The 14,679-nt window shown below is 34.5% G+C and overlaps 1 protein-coding gene across 1 annotated transcript; it reads right to left on the bottom strand.

The window, feature by feature from the left end:
• Positions 1 to 5,798: 5,798 nt before the first annotated feature.
• LOC105098026 (olfactory receptor 52Z1P) lies at positions 5,799 to 13,455 on the bottom strand. Its single transcript, XM_010990648.3, has 3 exons — positions 13,026 to 13,455; positions 12,690 to 12,911; positions 5,799 to 6,727 (listed from the first exon to the last, which is right to left on the bottom strand). The coding sequence occupies exons 1-3, from the start codon at positions 13,453 to 13,455 to the stop codon at positions 5,799 to 5,801; spliced, it is 1,581 nt and encodes a 526-aa protein (XP_010988950.3).
• Positions 13,456 to 14,679: the final 1,224 nt, after the last annotated feature.

Below are 14,679 nucleotides of genomic sequence, written 5' to 3'. Positions count from 1 at the left end.
GCATGTCCTCAAGACAATGATGATATCAATGTTAGGGATGTAAATACATAGTAATTTGACTGCTGTAGGTATGTTGGCCCAGAGTTGCCAACAAAAGATTACTTAAGGAGAAGAAAAAAAGCCAAGAATGCATCATGAAAAGGTCCTAAAGAAGAGAGTTGGTGTCCACTGGGACTATACAGATTGACTTCACATGTGCTTCGTAAATCCCCTCTAAGAATGAATATGTTGGAGTGGGATGTGTTGGAAACTATTTCCATGTGTTCTTTCCCATTTCTAATCCTAACTCTTATTCAAGGTCACTTATCCATGAAGTTTTCCTTGAGTATTCTAAACCCATATTTCTTTGCTTCTTGACATACTATATTTGTCAGGGAATCTTATATTATTTTTCTTGTTATACAAATGTGTTTATTAACCTGTTTATGCTGCCTTTCTTAAAGATGGAAAAATCATATCTTAATTATAAGAGCATATTAGGGCTCAGATCATAAGTTATCAATCTTCATGGTGCATCAATATCATTTTTTAAAATTTTACACACATGTTCTGTGCTTTCTTAATCTATTTAGTTTCCTCAGGAATAGAAAGGGGCAAACTTCAATTTTTTTTAAATTTTAGGAAATAATTTTAATTTTAGAGAAAGTTGAAACTTAGTAATTTTTGAAATCCCTGACATAATTCCCTGTGAAGCCAGTGATTATAACCCATTAGGTTAAATGCATCTAATAATAATTTAAGATACAGTATTTAAACATAAAAAATGTAACTTGCTGAGGTATATATAGCTACTTACAAGTCTGTGGTTGCAGGAAACAGATAATACAGATCTCAGTTTTTATATTGAACTCTTCAATATACAAACTCTCTTTTTATACTACTCTGAAATTATCTAGCACATGACTGTGCATAGAGGTGTATGCAAACCTTGCAAATTTAATTGATTTTTCTTAGTTCACATGCCTATGCTTGTTCAAAGACAAAAAAAATCATGTGGGAAAAAAGACTTTAAGAATGCCTTTTAAGCTACAGTGATCAAAACAGCATGGTACTGGCACAAAAACAGACACAGATCAGTGGAACAGAATAGAAAGCCCAGAAATAAACCCACACACTTATGGCCAATTAATCTATGACAAAGAAGGTAAGAATATACAATGGGGAAATGGCAGTCTCTTCGATAAGTGGTGCTGGGAAAATTGGGCATCTATATGTAAAAGAATGATATTAGAATGTCCCCTAACACCATATATAAAAATAAACTCAAAATGGATTAAAGACCTAAAGGTAAGACCGGATACTCTAAAGCTCCTAGAGGAAAACATAGGCAGAACACTTTCACATAAATTGCAACAATATTTTTTTTTCAATCAGTGTTCTAGAGTAATGAAAATAAAAGCAAAAATAAGCAAATGGGACCTGATTAAACTTAAAAAGCTTTTGCACAGCAAAGGAAACCATAAACAAAATGACAAGACAACCTATGGAATGGAAGAAAATACTGCAAATGATAAAACCAACAAGGGATTAAATTCCAAAATATACAAACATCTCATACAACTTAATATAAAAGAAAGAAAAACAAACAACCCAATCAAAAAATGGGCAGAAGACCTAAACAGACATTTCTCCAAAGAAGAAATACAAATGGTCAACAGGCACATGAAAAGATGTTCAGTATTGCTAATTATTACAGAAATGCAAATCAAAACTACAATGAGGTATCACCTCACATCAGTCAGAACGGCCATCATTCAAAAGTCCACAATCAATAAATGTTGGAGAAAGTGTGGAGAAAAAGGAACCCTCCTACACTGTTGATGGGAATATAAATTGGTACTGCCACTATGGAGGACAGTATGGAGGTTCCCTAAAAAACTAAAAATAGACTTACCATTTGATCCAGCAATCCCACTCCTGGGCATATATCCAGAGAAAACTCTGATTCAAAAAGATACATGCACCTCAGTATTCATAGCAGCACTATTTACAATAGCCAAGACATGGATACAACCTAAATGTCCATCAACAGATGAATAAATAAAGATATGGGTGTGTGTGTGTGTGTGTGTGTGTGTGTGTGTGTGTGTGTGAATACATACATATATGAATACTACTCAACTACTCAGCTATAAAAAGAATAAAATAATGCTATTTGCAGCAGCATGAATGGATCTAGAGATTACATATTAAGTGAAGAAAATTAGAAAGACAGACATATGATATCATTTACATGTGGAATCTAAAAAAAAATGATACAAATAAACTTATTTACAAAACAGAAATAGACTCACAGACAGAAAAAACTATGGTTACCAAAGGGGAAAAGAGTGGGGAGGAGGGATAAATTAGGAGTTTGGGATTAACATATATACATTACTATATGTAAAATAGATAAACAACAAGGATCTACTGTATAGCATAAGAAACTATATTCAATATCTTATAATAACCTATAATGGAAAAAAATCAGAAAAATAATATATGTATGTATAACTGAATCACCTTGCTTTACACCTGAAACTGACACAGCATTGTAAATCAACTATACTTCAATAAAAAATGAAAGTAAATGAAATGTAAAAGAGTATATACAGCAGTAGAATTTTAAAAGTGTGACTATTAGTTGGACATAAAATTGTCATCCATTTAAAAAAAATGCTCTTTAACTCCCAATATTTATCTTGGTCTTAATAAAAAGTAGTATGTCTTCATACGTCTGATTCTTGCTACTGTAGGAACTGTGCCTCAAGCCGTTTACTACCTGTGAGAATCAACACTATGCTTTGTTTAAAAGAGCCACTTAATTATTTAATGTATAAGTGATAAAGAAATGAATCAAATATTGGGTAAAGAATGACCAGCTCAGATTTGAAAAAAAATCTTGGGGGGAAAGATTTGCCCTGCCAAGACAGTCCGCATTTCATGTAGTAAAAGAGATCCTGCTAACTTAAAATTAGGATTTCAAAATTTAGGCATACTGAGTACATCTAGAATTTCCATGAACTGTTGTCTGTTTCCCGGTTTTAATTCAGTTATGTTTGTTCCCATCCCTCTCTCCTACATCTTTATTCTATTTCTAATTACCCCTCTCCTGCAGCACATTTACCTTGACCAAAGAGATAGCAAGTAAAAATAAAGCAAATATATGAACATCAAACTTAGATAATATTTCACATAAATAAGTAAAATAAAATAAGTAACATAAAATTAATAGAAAAAAGTTAATTTTGAGGAGAATGTGAACATTACCATCAGCTGTACTTTGCACAAGTAACATTTAACTATTTATAATTATCCTTAATATAAGACCTTCAAATATGAAATATATATTTTAATATATATATGCTGATCATACCTTTTCTAATGCTTGTGCTCCAAAAAATGTAAAGTTTCATCAATTTTTTGCTAACAGAACTATAATTAAACTATTGCATCTTAGATTTTGCATTTCACGTATCAGTAAAATTATTTGAAATGAATGTCTACAGAGATAACCCAATTTTGAGTTTACAAATTATCCTCTATACTAGCTCTTAAAATGTATTATTAGAGTTACTTTATATTCATAAAATAAATTTTACCAAAGACATTTAGAAAACAGATATTCTCAAAATTAAGATAATTTTTCCCAGTAAAGTAGGTTGGTGAAGAGGTGAGTGATTGACTATATAAATGAATGATTGAATAGATGGCAAGGTTATATCAAGAATTGAGAACAGAAGCATTATCTTGTTTTTGGAAACTTACTGAGGACTGAAATCCGGTCCTCTAGCAAGTAGTTTATGCTCCTAAAACCAGAAGCCTTCTTGTTCTTGTCTAGAATTGCAATAATATGATTTAAGCATCTATCTCATTTGTATATGGATTTTATAAATTGAGACATGCTTACTCATATTACCTTGTCTGATAAAATCATGAGTATTTTTTTGCCTTCTAAAAGCATTCTCTGCCTACCTGAAGAATCTGTAAGATATCCAGAAGCCCAAATAATAATTTATTTTTGTATTCTAATCCCTCAATTAGGCAAAAATGCAATGCAGGTGTTTTCATGTCAAATGTTATCCTTTAGGTTATACATTGATCATCTTCATATGCAGAAAGCCCTTTGTGGCAAAACATGATAGCAAGAAAAAAACAAAAATAGAGAAGACTGCTATCTTCTTTACCATCTAAGTGTTTAGCATTTTCTACTATACAAAGCATCACTGCAAAATACTTCATTATCACACTTAGTCATCAAGTCATTTAATTGAATAAGTTAAAGAATTAAAACATAATTTCCTTTAAAAAAAAAGTACAGTGTGGATAACCACCTGATTACACAGAGAATCCAGGAACAGCTATATGCATATATAAAGAGAATGATAACAATATAAATATTTTCAAGACCCTCATTCAATTAATTCAACCACTTGACCGTGTATATATGTTTCTGTTATATTCATGATGCACTTTTTGACTGTCTGATGCCAAGAAAATACTTAAGCTCTTTAATAAATCAAAAAATGAGTATTTTCTAGTGGAGATAAGGGATTACACTTCTGGAATCATAGCAGATAAGTTTATAGATGATAAAGTACGTTCCAGGCTTATAGGACGCAATTAGCAAGAATGTTTGGTGTAGGAAGAGCTAAACTGGAAAATTGCATGTGCTTGTATAAATATACCAAATGAATCCAGTGAACATAATCCTGACCTTTTACCATGATTTCCTTTTCTTCAGAATTGCCTGACACAATTTCATCCCTGTTAAATCAGAATAAGGGATATAACAGATTGATCCAAGTTAGCAGTCTGACCCATTATAGAGCAGTTATACTTCTTGTTCTACAATGACTGCAGCTGAGACAAGATAGTATCACCAAACCCAAGAAAAAGTTCATCCTTTCCTGCTATTGAGATCCTGTTGCAGCCTGGCCTTTGTCCTACCTGAGTTATAAATATTCAAATTATCCTTGGCTGTCATGACATCACTTAGAATGTTTCCATGAAATTTCCTGCTTTTTGTTTACTTAATCTAACTGAAGTAAATTTCTATTATTTGTAACAAAAGAATCTTTATTACACTAAGGTATTAAAGGAGATAAGAAGAACACACCTGGGAGCTAATGAAAAGGTTTTTGAGATGAAAGGAAAATAAATATTTTAATTATAGGTCATATAATACATAAAGATATACTGGGAGTTTTTTACATAAAATAATTAGCATTTATTCTAACTAATTAAAATATTTATTTATTCAAGAAGTATGTCTTAATTATTTGTATATTCTGGGTCCTGTAGATGTCATGGTGTGGCTGGAATCAGAACTAATCCCTGACTCTATCAATTTTATATTTTGTCCTGTCTATAGCAAATTGTCATAGAAGGGGCACTGTTTCTTACAGAAAGAATATATATATATTTTAAATGGAGGTACTGGGAATTGAATCCAGGACCTAGTGCATGCTAAGCATGCACTGTACCACACTGTACCACTAAGCTATACCCTACCCCTAAAAAGGATATTTAAATGCCCTACGCTGTTACAATGGTATATACCTTAGTATGTTCAAATAATCCTTGGTGGTACCAGAGCAATTCCTTATTAGCTCCCTGTTTACCCCATATCAGGAAGATAACATTTGGAGGTACAGATTTTTAAAGCTCTATTCATTGGTTAAGTTTTCTGGGAATATATCTGCTCAGATTGATTCCGACTTGACATTTAGGCCTGTGTCTCCATCCTGGACTCCCCTGTTCCTTGTTGCTTCATTGCCCTCGGGTCACTTTGGTTGGCTACAGAGCCCTAGCACTCACACCCTTATCTCTTTTGTCTTTACCCCATAAACAATGGGGTTCATGATAGGTGGCACCAGTAGGTACAGGTTTGCCAGGAGAATCAGGGTATGCCTGGGCACATGGTTTCCAAAGCGATGGGTAAAGAAGGAAAAGAAGGCCAGAGTGTAGAATATCAAGATGACACATATATGAGCTCCACACGTTCCAAAGGCCTTCATCCAGGCCTCCCTAGAAGGTAATCGGAAGACTGTTCTCAAGATTAACCAGTAGGACAGGGAGATGAGGACAAAGTCCAGCCCGGTGGTGAGGAGAGCAGCGGTGAGCCCGTAAATGCTATTAGGGGCAATGCTGTTGCAGGCCAACTTGGCAATGCCCATGTTCTCACAGTAGGTGTGGCGGATGACATTGCTCCGGCAGAAGTACAGTCGGAGAATGAGGAGGACACCTGGGATGACAACAACCACACTTCGAGCCACCAGAGCCAGGCCCACCTTGCTAATGAGAGAGCCTGTAAGGAGAGTTGCATAATGGAGGTGTGCACAGATAGCCACGTAGCGGTCAAAAGCCATGGCCAGTAGAACAGCAGATTCAGAGAGGAACAGAGCATGGACAAAAAACATCTGTGTGAGACAGGCAGGAAACGTTGATGGGGAAGGGCCCTGCCAGAAGATGAGAAGCATTTTGGGCACCGTGACAGTACAAAGGAGGACATCATTGAGTGCCAGCATGGCTAAGGAGAGATACATGGGTTCATGGAGGCTTCTATCCCAAGCCACCACTGCCATAACCAGGCCATTGCCTGTCACAGCAAGGAGACACATGAAGCTGAAAGGGATGGAGATCCAGATTTGGAAGTCTTCTAGTCCTGGTACACCGGTCAGCAAGGAGGCAATGAGGCGAGCGGATGCGGAGTTGGATGTGGTTACAGACAAGTGGCCAAGATCTGTTACATGAAAAAACAGAAGAGAGCTAGAGTAAATAACAGTCAAAAAAGAGCATTTATTCCTTCATCTTAGTAAAATCTTGACCTTTAATTCTGGCATGATTTTGGAGAATAAAGCAGTCTGAGAAAAGGCACTAAATTCTTGAATGATAATTGGAAAACCACTTCTTTCTTATGGGACATCTTTTTCTTTCTGAAAAAAGTGAATCAAAAAGTAAGAATCTTATTTTTTGTAATGCCAAAATCGTTATAACTACATGCATACTTTTATGCATACAAAGCCTTTTGAACTTTTAACTGTTCTACTTACATAGTTTTTGCCTTTCTAAATTGATAATCAATTTTTAAATACCAAAAAGTAATTTTTCTTTCCTTTTTCTTTGTAACATTGAACAGACAATTAGAGTATTTAATATTCTGTTCTTTTTCATTGAGTTATAGTCAGTTTACAATGTTGTGTCAATTTCTAATATTCCATTCTTCAATGGACAAATTGAATGAGAGAAGATAGATTGGATGGTAGATTGATACATGTAATGTGAGGCAGCATGAAGACTTGAATTCTTGTTTCCCATCCTGAAGAGATGAGATATTTTCCCTTGGCCTAATTTTTCTGCAATAAAGGAATAAAATTTCACTTATGTGCCTCTCACTTGAACCCTTAAAGATAATGTTTGAATTAATATGACATTATAATTGCTGTACAAAGGTTGTAATATTATCCATATCATAATAAGCCTATGTCTCAAGGATAATGAATGGAGTCAAGGAAAACAAATAAAAATTTCAGAGTACAGAATGTTCTCATTCAGAACAAGAAAGTCACTGGAAAAACATCAAGGTCCAACATTATTCAATACCTATCATTTTAAAGAAACTTCCACAGAGTAGGATGACTGCAATTTTCATATTCACCAACAAGAGAATAAGATCAAATTTTAGCAAATTTCTCTTAATAGCAGGAGTTCTTACTTGTAATATATCAAAAATTATAAAATATGATAGATTTTCTTTAAAAATTCTCAAATATAAAATTATCCATTCTTCAGTCTTATAGAACATTAATGCAATAGTCAAGTTTGTAATCAAAAGCAGTACTCATGGCAAAGGCACCATATATGTATATGAGCACTTTTTGATGGCAACTCTTAGGGAGTTTCAAAGTTACGGATAATAAATACTATTTCATCTAAAAAGAAGCATGAAAATCTGGAATCTGCACAAGGCTTTGCTTTTCATATGAGGCTGTCACACTATCAAGCAGATGGAAAACTACCCTGCATTTCAAGATATCTAGCCTTTTTGCATACCCAACCTTTATCAAGGAAGTAGGAACCATTATCACTTATCAACACATATTTATCATCCTCTCTCTCTCTCCCTCTTCCCCTTGAATAAAATTCAGGTGGGGAAGAAAAGACCAAAGTTCTCACCAGTTAGCCTAACTATATAAATAAGTCATGACAACCACCAAGATGAAACATTTAAGCTTTTAGAAGTTAAATGGGGGAAATCACAAGAACTTCCTGACATTTCAAGTAAAGAATGTTATCAAATATTTAATAATATTTAAAATAAAATAATTTTAAAATGTTGTATATCTCCTCAAATCCCTGCAAAATGAAGGATCAGTAGGGTAGGAATAATGAAGACAAAAGAAAAAAAATTAGTCAAATTATTGAAAATTGTGCCAAAATTTCCTAATAAAGTAAGCCATGTCACCTGTCAAAAAAAATTCTCATCAAGAAGTAGACACATAGAATAGGTAAAGTGGCTTTTAATGAAAACTCTAAGAGAGACTTGTTGAATGGTTATTTCATTAAGCTGTGGAGGAGAACCACAAAGTTATTAACCTCGCAATACAGAAGCTTTGCTTTATTTATCAGAGTGGTGGTGGTAGTGCCGAGCTTTGCAGTATAACAACCACACAGAAAATGTCAGCATGTTTCCTTAGAAGGCATATCAGATATCAGCACAGGAATGGGCAATAGAGCAATAAAGGTGAAAATGATATTTGCAAATATTTATCAATCCTTATAATGTACGAAATACCTTCTTAAAAACTATTCTAACCACTTTACATTGATTAATCAATTTAACAGTCACAACTGTTGTTAATATCCCAGTTTTACACAGAAAGGAACTCAGGCACTTTAAGGACTTTTCCAAGGTCGCATTGCTAATGGGTAAATAAAGACTGGTTTAAAATCCAATGATCTTAATTGGAGAACCCAACTTTAACCACTGAACTGTTCTAATTTACCTTTTAGGTGCATAGTTTTTCTAAACCATTTGGAACATTAAAAGACAGATCTTGAATTTCCTCTCAGTCCTTCCAACAGTGATATTCCTAGGTCTGGGTGAAAAAAGTCATGTCTAGCTTATACGGATTTAGGAATATATATACTTATAGATGCATCTGTATTGTACATAGATGCCTATAAAAACAGCCCAGGGAGTAACCTCTAGGCTGAGAAGTCTTTTGGGTATTTTACACACTGAGTGACTGCTTTTACCTTGAGACCCACAATCAGTATTTGGATTAGTTGACTAAATTTATCTTTCATACTTGTGAAGTTATGTTTTCCAGTTTTAAACTGCATTTGATAATTTTCCCTCCAAGACCAGTTTCTGAGCAACAATTCTGCACTTTTTTTTTGCCAGCTCCCTGTGAATCCTTAGAGAATACTATAAAACATAAGGAGTTTTCCTATTACGTGACTTTTCTGCAACATGAACATCTTTTACGACAAAGCCAAACTATTAGGCTATTTTGGTACAATCAGTAGATTACCGTGTGTCCTTTATTTGGATATTTTAAAGTTTTACTAAAAGTAAAGTGTAACAATATTTTAATAACTCCCAACTTTTCTAATGAAGCTTTTACAAAATTAACATACATAACTTATAGAACAGTTTTGGGTTTACAGAAAAGTTAAGCAGGAAGTACAGAGTTCATGTGTATCCCTTTAACCCCACCCATCCAGTTTTGTCTATTATTAACATTTTACATTAGTGTAATACATTCATTACAACTAATGAGCCAATATTGACACATTATTAGCTTATATCCATAGTTTACATTAGGTTTCACTGTTTCTGTTGTACATTCAGTGAGTTTTGACAAACCTATAATGACATGTATCTATCATTACAGTATCATATATAATAGTTACACTGCCCTACAGGGAAGAATGTTTAAATTCTAATAGAGTCTAACTTACCACTTTTCTATCATGGATCATATTTCTGTTGTCATATCTAAAAACTAAACCCAAGGCCACCTAGATTCTTATCCTATGTTATCTACTAGTAATTTTATAGTATTGAGTTTCACATTCAAGACTATTATCCATTTGAGTTACATTTTGTAAAACTGTTAGATTAGTGTCTAGATACATTTTTTATAGGTACATGTCTAGTTGTTCCAGCACCATGTGTTGCCAAGTCTGTCCTTTATCCCTAGGTTGCCTGTTATTTGATTTTATTGTTTTAGTCTTTGGTGTGACCAAACTATCAAAGAATGTGATCTCTAAGACTTTAAATACTAATATATTTCTAATTCAGTTGATAATATAGAATCCACTCTCAGCATGCAATTTGCCATTTTCTTACTTAGATCAGTACAGTTTAGGATCTATTACTTCAATTTTTAGGTCTAAAATCTAGCCCCAAATAGCAGGACTCAAAAGAACTTGTGTTCAGTATGCAGTCTTATATTATATTTGTAAGCCAAAATGTCAACCTATTATGGGTAGTGGGAAATCCTACTTTCTTGGCCACTAAAATATATACCTTTGATTTCTAGAAAAAATATTTTATTGAAATAGGTACCTAGGAAAATTAATTAATGATCCTGATACTCCTTATTGATCCTGGAATCATTGCCAAAGAAAGTGGAGGTAGTGGTGGTACTGATGGTAGTGGTCACTACCTTGAAGTATGCAATTTATATCATTATGTCTCCATGGCAGGGTGAATTTCCCAAGCCTGCAGAACTATTATCAGAGAAATCTAGTTTCCTTAGCTCTTTTAATAATTTCTTAACATCCAGATAATAATATCTGTTTCTTGAGAATTTAAAAGGAATCCAACATTGTGATGGTTAATTTTAATATGTCCTCTTAAGTGGGCCAGAGGGTGCCCAGCAATCTGTTCAAACATTATCCTGGTGTGTCTGTGAAGATATTTCTGCATGAGCTCAACAGCTGTTCCACTGAGTAAAGCAGGTTGCTCTCCCTAATTTGGGTGGACCACATCCAACCAGTTGAAGACCTAAATAGAACAAAAACCTGAGTAACAGTCTTATTCTCTTGTCTGACTGAGCTGGAATATGGGTCATTTCCTGCCTTTGGACTTAACTTATACCATAAAATACACCCAATTTAAGTGTACATTTTGATATTTTTATGGTATTTAAAGACTTGTTCAATTATTACCACACTAACTTTAGGATACTTCCATCACTCCCAGAATGAACCTTAAGTCCATTAGCAATAACTTTCCATTCTCATCCCCAAGCTTAGGAAACCACTGATATACTTTCTGACTCTCTAAAGTAACAATGGAATAAAACATCCATCTATTTTCCAGAGAGTCTAGACTGAGCGTGAGGTGGGCTGGCATTAGATTCTTTAGAGACACAGGTGAGAAAATGAGTTAAATTTACAAGCTCCTACTTTATTATACCATCTTTCAGAAATAGTTTAAATTGCATATGCTTGTCCAGAAAACTATGCCATGTAAGCATAAAATTATGAAACATTTTGACTTTCATGTTTTTCTAAAGTAGATCTAGAAAAGCCCTATGCAATCAGCAAAATGTGAAAATGAGGACTATGTAAGGCCCTAGACAGCTGCTGAGAAGTTGATATACTGGTTCATGAAACATCTCCTTTTCATTCTTGGCAGAGCGTGCTGCCAATGCAGATTACCTGAAACAGTGCTATTATTTCTCTATTTTTATATTATTTTAATGACTCCTTAGAGGCAAAAATTATTTAAAGTGGGAGCTGCCTAAATAAAATGTAACTTTTTTCTCATAAATATTCTTAGTGACACAATCTCCAACAACTACTAAGAGTTAGTCTATATTTAAATTTAATTACACAATTTCATAAATTAACAGAATTCTGATCAGCATTTACAAATCTGAGACAAAAAGTACAACTTGGCATGTCAATGTATCAGTTAATGTCTGATTTCAATCTTTTTTTAATCTAGTTTTCCAAGTCTTATATGTATGTCTATCAATAGATGTCAGAGAAGTTGGGACATATTTGTGGTAAAATAAAAGAATATTTTTGTAAAGCAATATCTAAATGGGATAAAACTCCCCAAAGTGAAAGCTGAGAAAATTAAATACAATTTTAAGGATGTATAGTAAAAAATCATGAAAAATACATTTGTGGAAGATATTTCAAAAAGTTACATTGCATACTACATGGAGTCATGTTCTATACTGGATGCCTTATGTTTTACATTTCAAATATTTCAACAAATTCATGGATTTCTGTGGACATTGAGGGCTTTCTGACCATAGAGATTATTGAGAACCTACCCTTTATTTGTACAATTATTTATCATCTATTTTAGATGAGTTACTTGAGGAAAATGAAAAGCCATAAGATATTGTTGCTATTTTCGAAAACTTCCAGAATAGTGAGAGAGAAAACATGTGCATGAGGATTGTAAACATAGGACTATTTCTCAGTGATACATGTTTTCTAGCCCAAGCTAGAAGTGAATTTCCTAGCATTTATTCCAGAAATATATAAATGACCTTAAAGTCCTCTCTGCTATAATTTCAGTAGATTACCCAGAATACGGGTGCATATCTCTCAGGTTTTAATGCAATATACAATAAGGTTGAGAACAGGAGGAAACAATAGATAAATATAGCCCATGATAATGTACACCACAGGAGGAACATGTTTTCCAAAGCGATGGATAATGGATATACCCATAATGGGGATGTAGACCAGCAGCACAGCACAGATGTGGGAGACACAAGTATTAAGGGCCTTGAATTGTTCTTCCCGGGAGGCAATACCTAGCACAGTGACCAGAATCTTCAAGTAAGAGAGGAGAATAAGTACAGAGTCCACTCCAAAGGTGGTGAGGAGGATGATGAGGCCATAGCTGCTATTCATGCGGTGGTCAGAACAAGAGAGTTTGATAATATCTGGGTGCAGGCAGTATGAATGGGAGAGCACACTGGCCTTACAAAACCTCAGTCACTTAATGAGAAAGGGCCCTGGCAAGATAACAGCCACAGCCCATAGCAAAAGCCCCACACCTGTCTTTGCAATCGTGGAATTAGTCAAAATAGTAGTGTACCTGAGTGGATTAGAGATGGCCACGTAGCGTTCAAAAGCCATGGTGAGCAGGATGCCAGACTTCATTAGGGAGAAAACATGGATGAAGAACATCTGGATGAGGCAAGCAAAGTCTATTTCAAGGATATCGAACCAGAAAAGCTTGAGCAGGGTGGACAGGGTGGCAGCACAGAGTCCCAGGTCACTAGCAGCCAGCATGGAGAGAAAAAGGTACATGGGTGCATGAAGTGACTCTTCCACCTGAATAAACACTAAGATGGTGGTGTTACCCATCAGGGCAATTGGGTAGAGGGCACAAAACAAAATGGAAATCACAGGATGTGAGTCTTCAAGGCCAGGGAAACCAGTCAGAAGAAAAGGTTTGTAGATGTTACTGTTGAAAAACTCCATGATGTCTGATTTGGAGTATAGGAGTCAGTAGAATTTTGCCTGTAGAATGAGAGAGTCTGGATTAGCACACCATCACCACCATCTTTATTTCATAGAGAATCTAAATTATGTGCTTATACTGGTTACATAAATCCCCTTCACCACCTTTTCAAAGCTACAATCAAAGAGAAACATGCAGGCACTCATAAAGTTTATACACAAATTATAATATGAAACTCATATTAGTGATTTACTTTCCCCACATAGCACTATTTTACTCAGTACATGAAATATCATATGTATCCAGTGTCTCTGAATTTGTCTTCCATTTTTAATATAATTTGTGTTATGAATGCTATGAGAGGTCACCTCAAGCTAGTTTAAAGATTAAACTTTAGGGGAAGAAGTAGGAAGTAGGAAAACCTCCCTCTTACACTTGTTCTCTCTCTTCATGCTCATTAAGGACATCAAGTGACAGAAATGGGAAAACATGAATGTCATTCCTACAGAGTCCATATCCTTTCAGGGAAAACAGCCTCATATGATTAAATGATTAAATTAGAATCTTTGTCTACTGATACATAGTCCCAGGGCCAGGCTAAAATAATATGTTGGCTCCACTCTTTTCTATATTTGTTTTCTCTTTCAACTTAATCTTCAAAGTGTGGACCAAAGAGCAAGACTAAGGTTCAGGAAATCCATACTCTATTCCTACATCTGACACTAGTGATATGATGTTGACTACATTGCTTCTGCTCTCAGAATTAAGTTTTTTTTTTTTAATTTTGAAATATTTTATGTGGGGGGGTGGGTGGGTATAGTTCAGTGGTAGAGTGCATGCTTAGCCACAAGGTCCTGGGTTCAATCCCCAGTACCTCCATTAAAAAAATCAATAAAATAATTACCACTCCCACCAAAAAAAGAAATATATTAATGGTGTGGAGTTAGATAAATGATCTTCTAAAGTATCATGCCATAAAGATCTGTTTGATTAAATTGATAAATTTATTCTAAATATATGTATGTGTGTATATATGTATATATGATTATGTTCTTACAAAATTGCCCATTCTAGACACTGTTTTTGTGGTCAAATATAGACTGATTAATGTTATGGAAGAAATGTATCAGATATCGGAGAAAGCTCTCTGGGAGGTACCATTTAAGCTGAGATACTAAGGATGAAAAAAATGCCTATATGCGGTTGTGAAGTGAGAAAGGAAAGAAAGGAGAAAATCCATGAGA

This window comes from Camelus dromedarius, chromosome 12 (assembly GCF_036321535.1).
Source record: "Camelus dromedarius isolate mCamDro1 chromosome 12, mCamDro1.pat, whole genome shotgun sequence".
In the NCBI taxonomy this organism is placed as follows: domain Eukaryota; kingdom Metazoa; phylum Chordata; class Mammalia; order Artiodactyla; family Camelidae; genus Camelus; species Camelus dromedarius.
The sequence above is the reverse complement of the archived record's forward strand: the minus strand, read 5'-3'. Positions and strand labels throughout refer to the sequence as shown.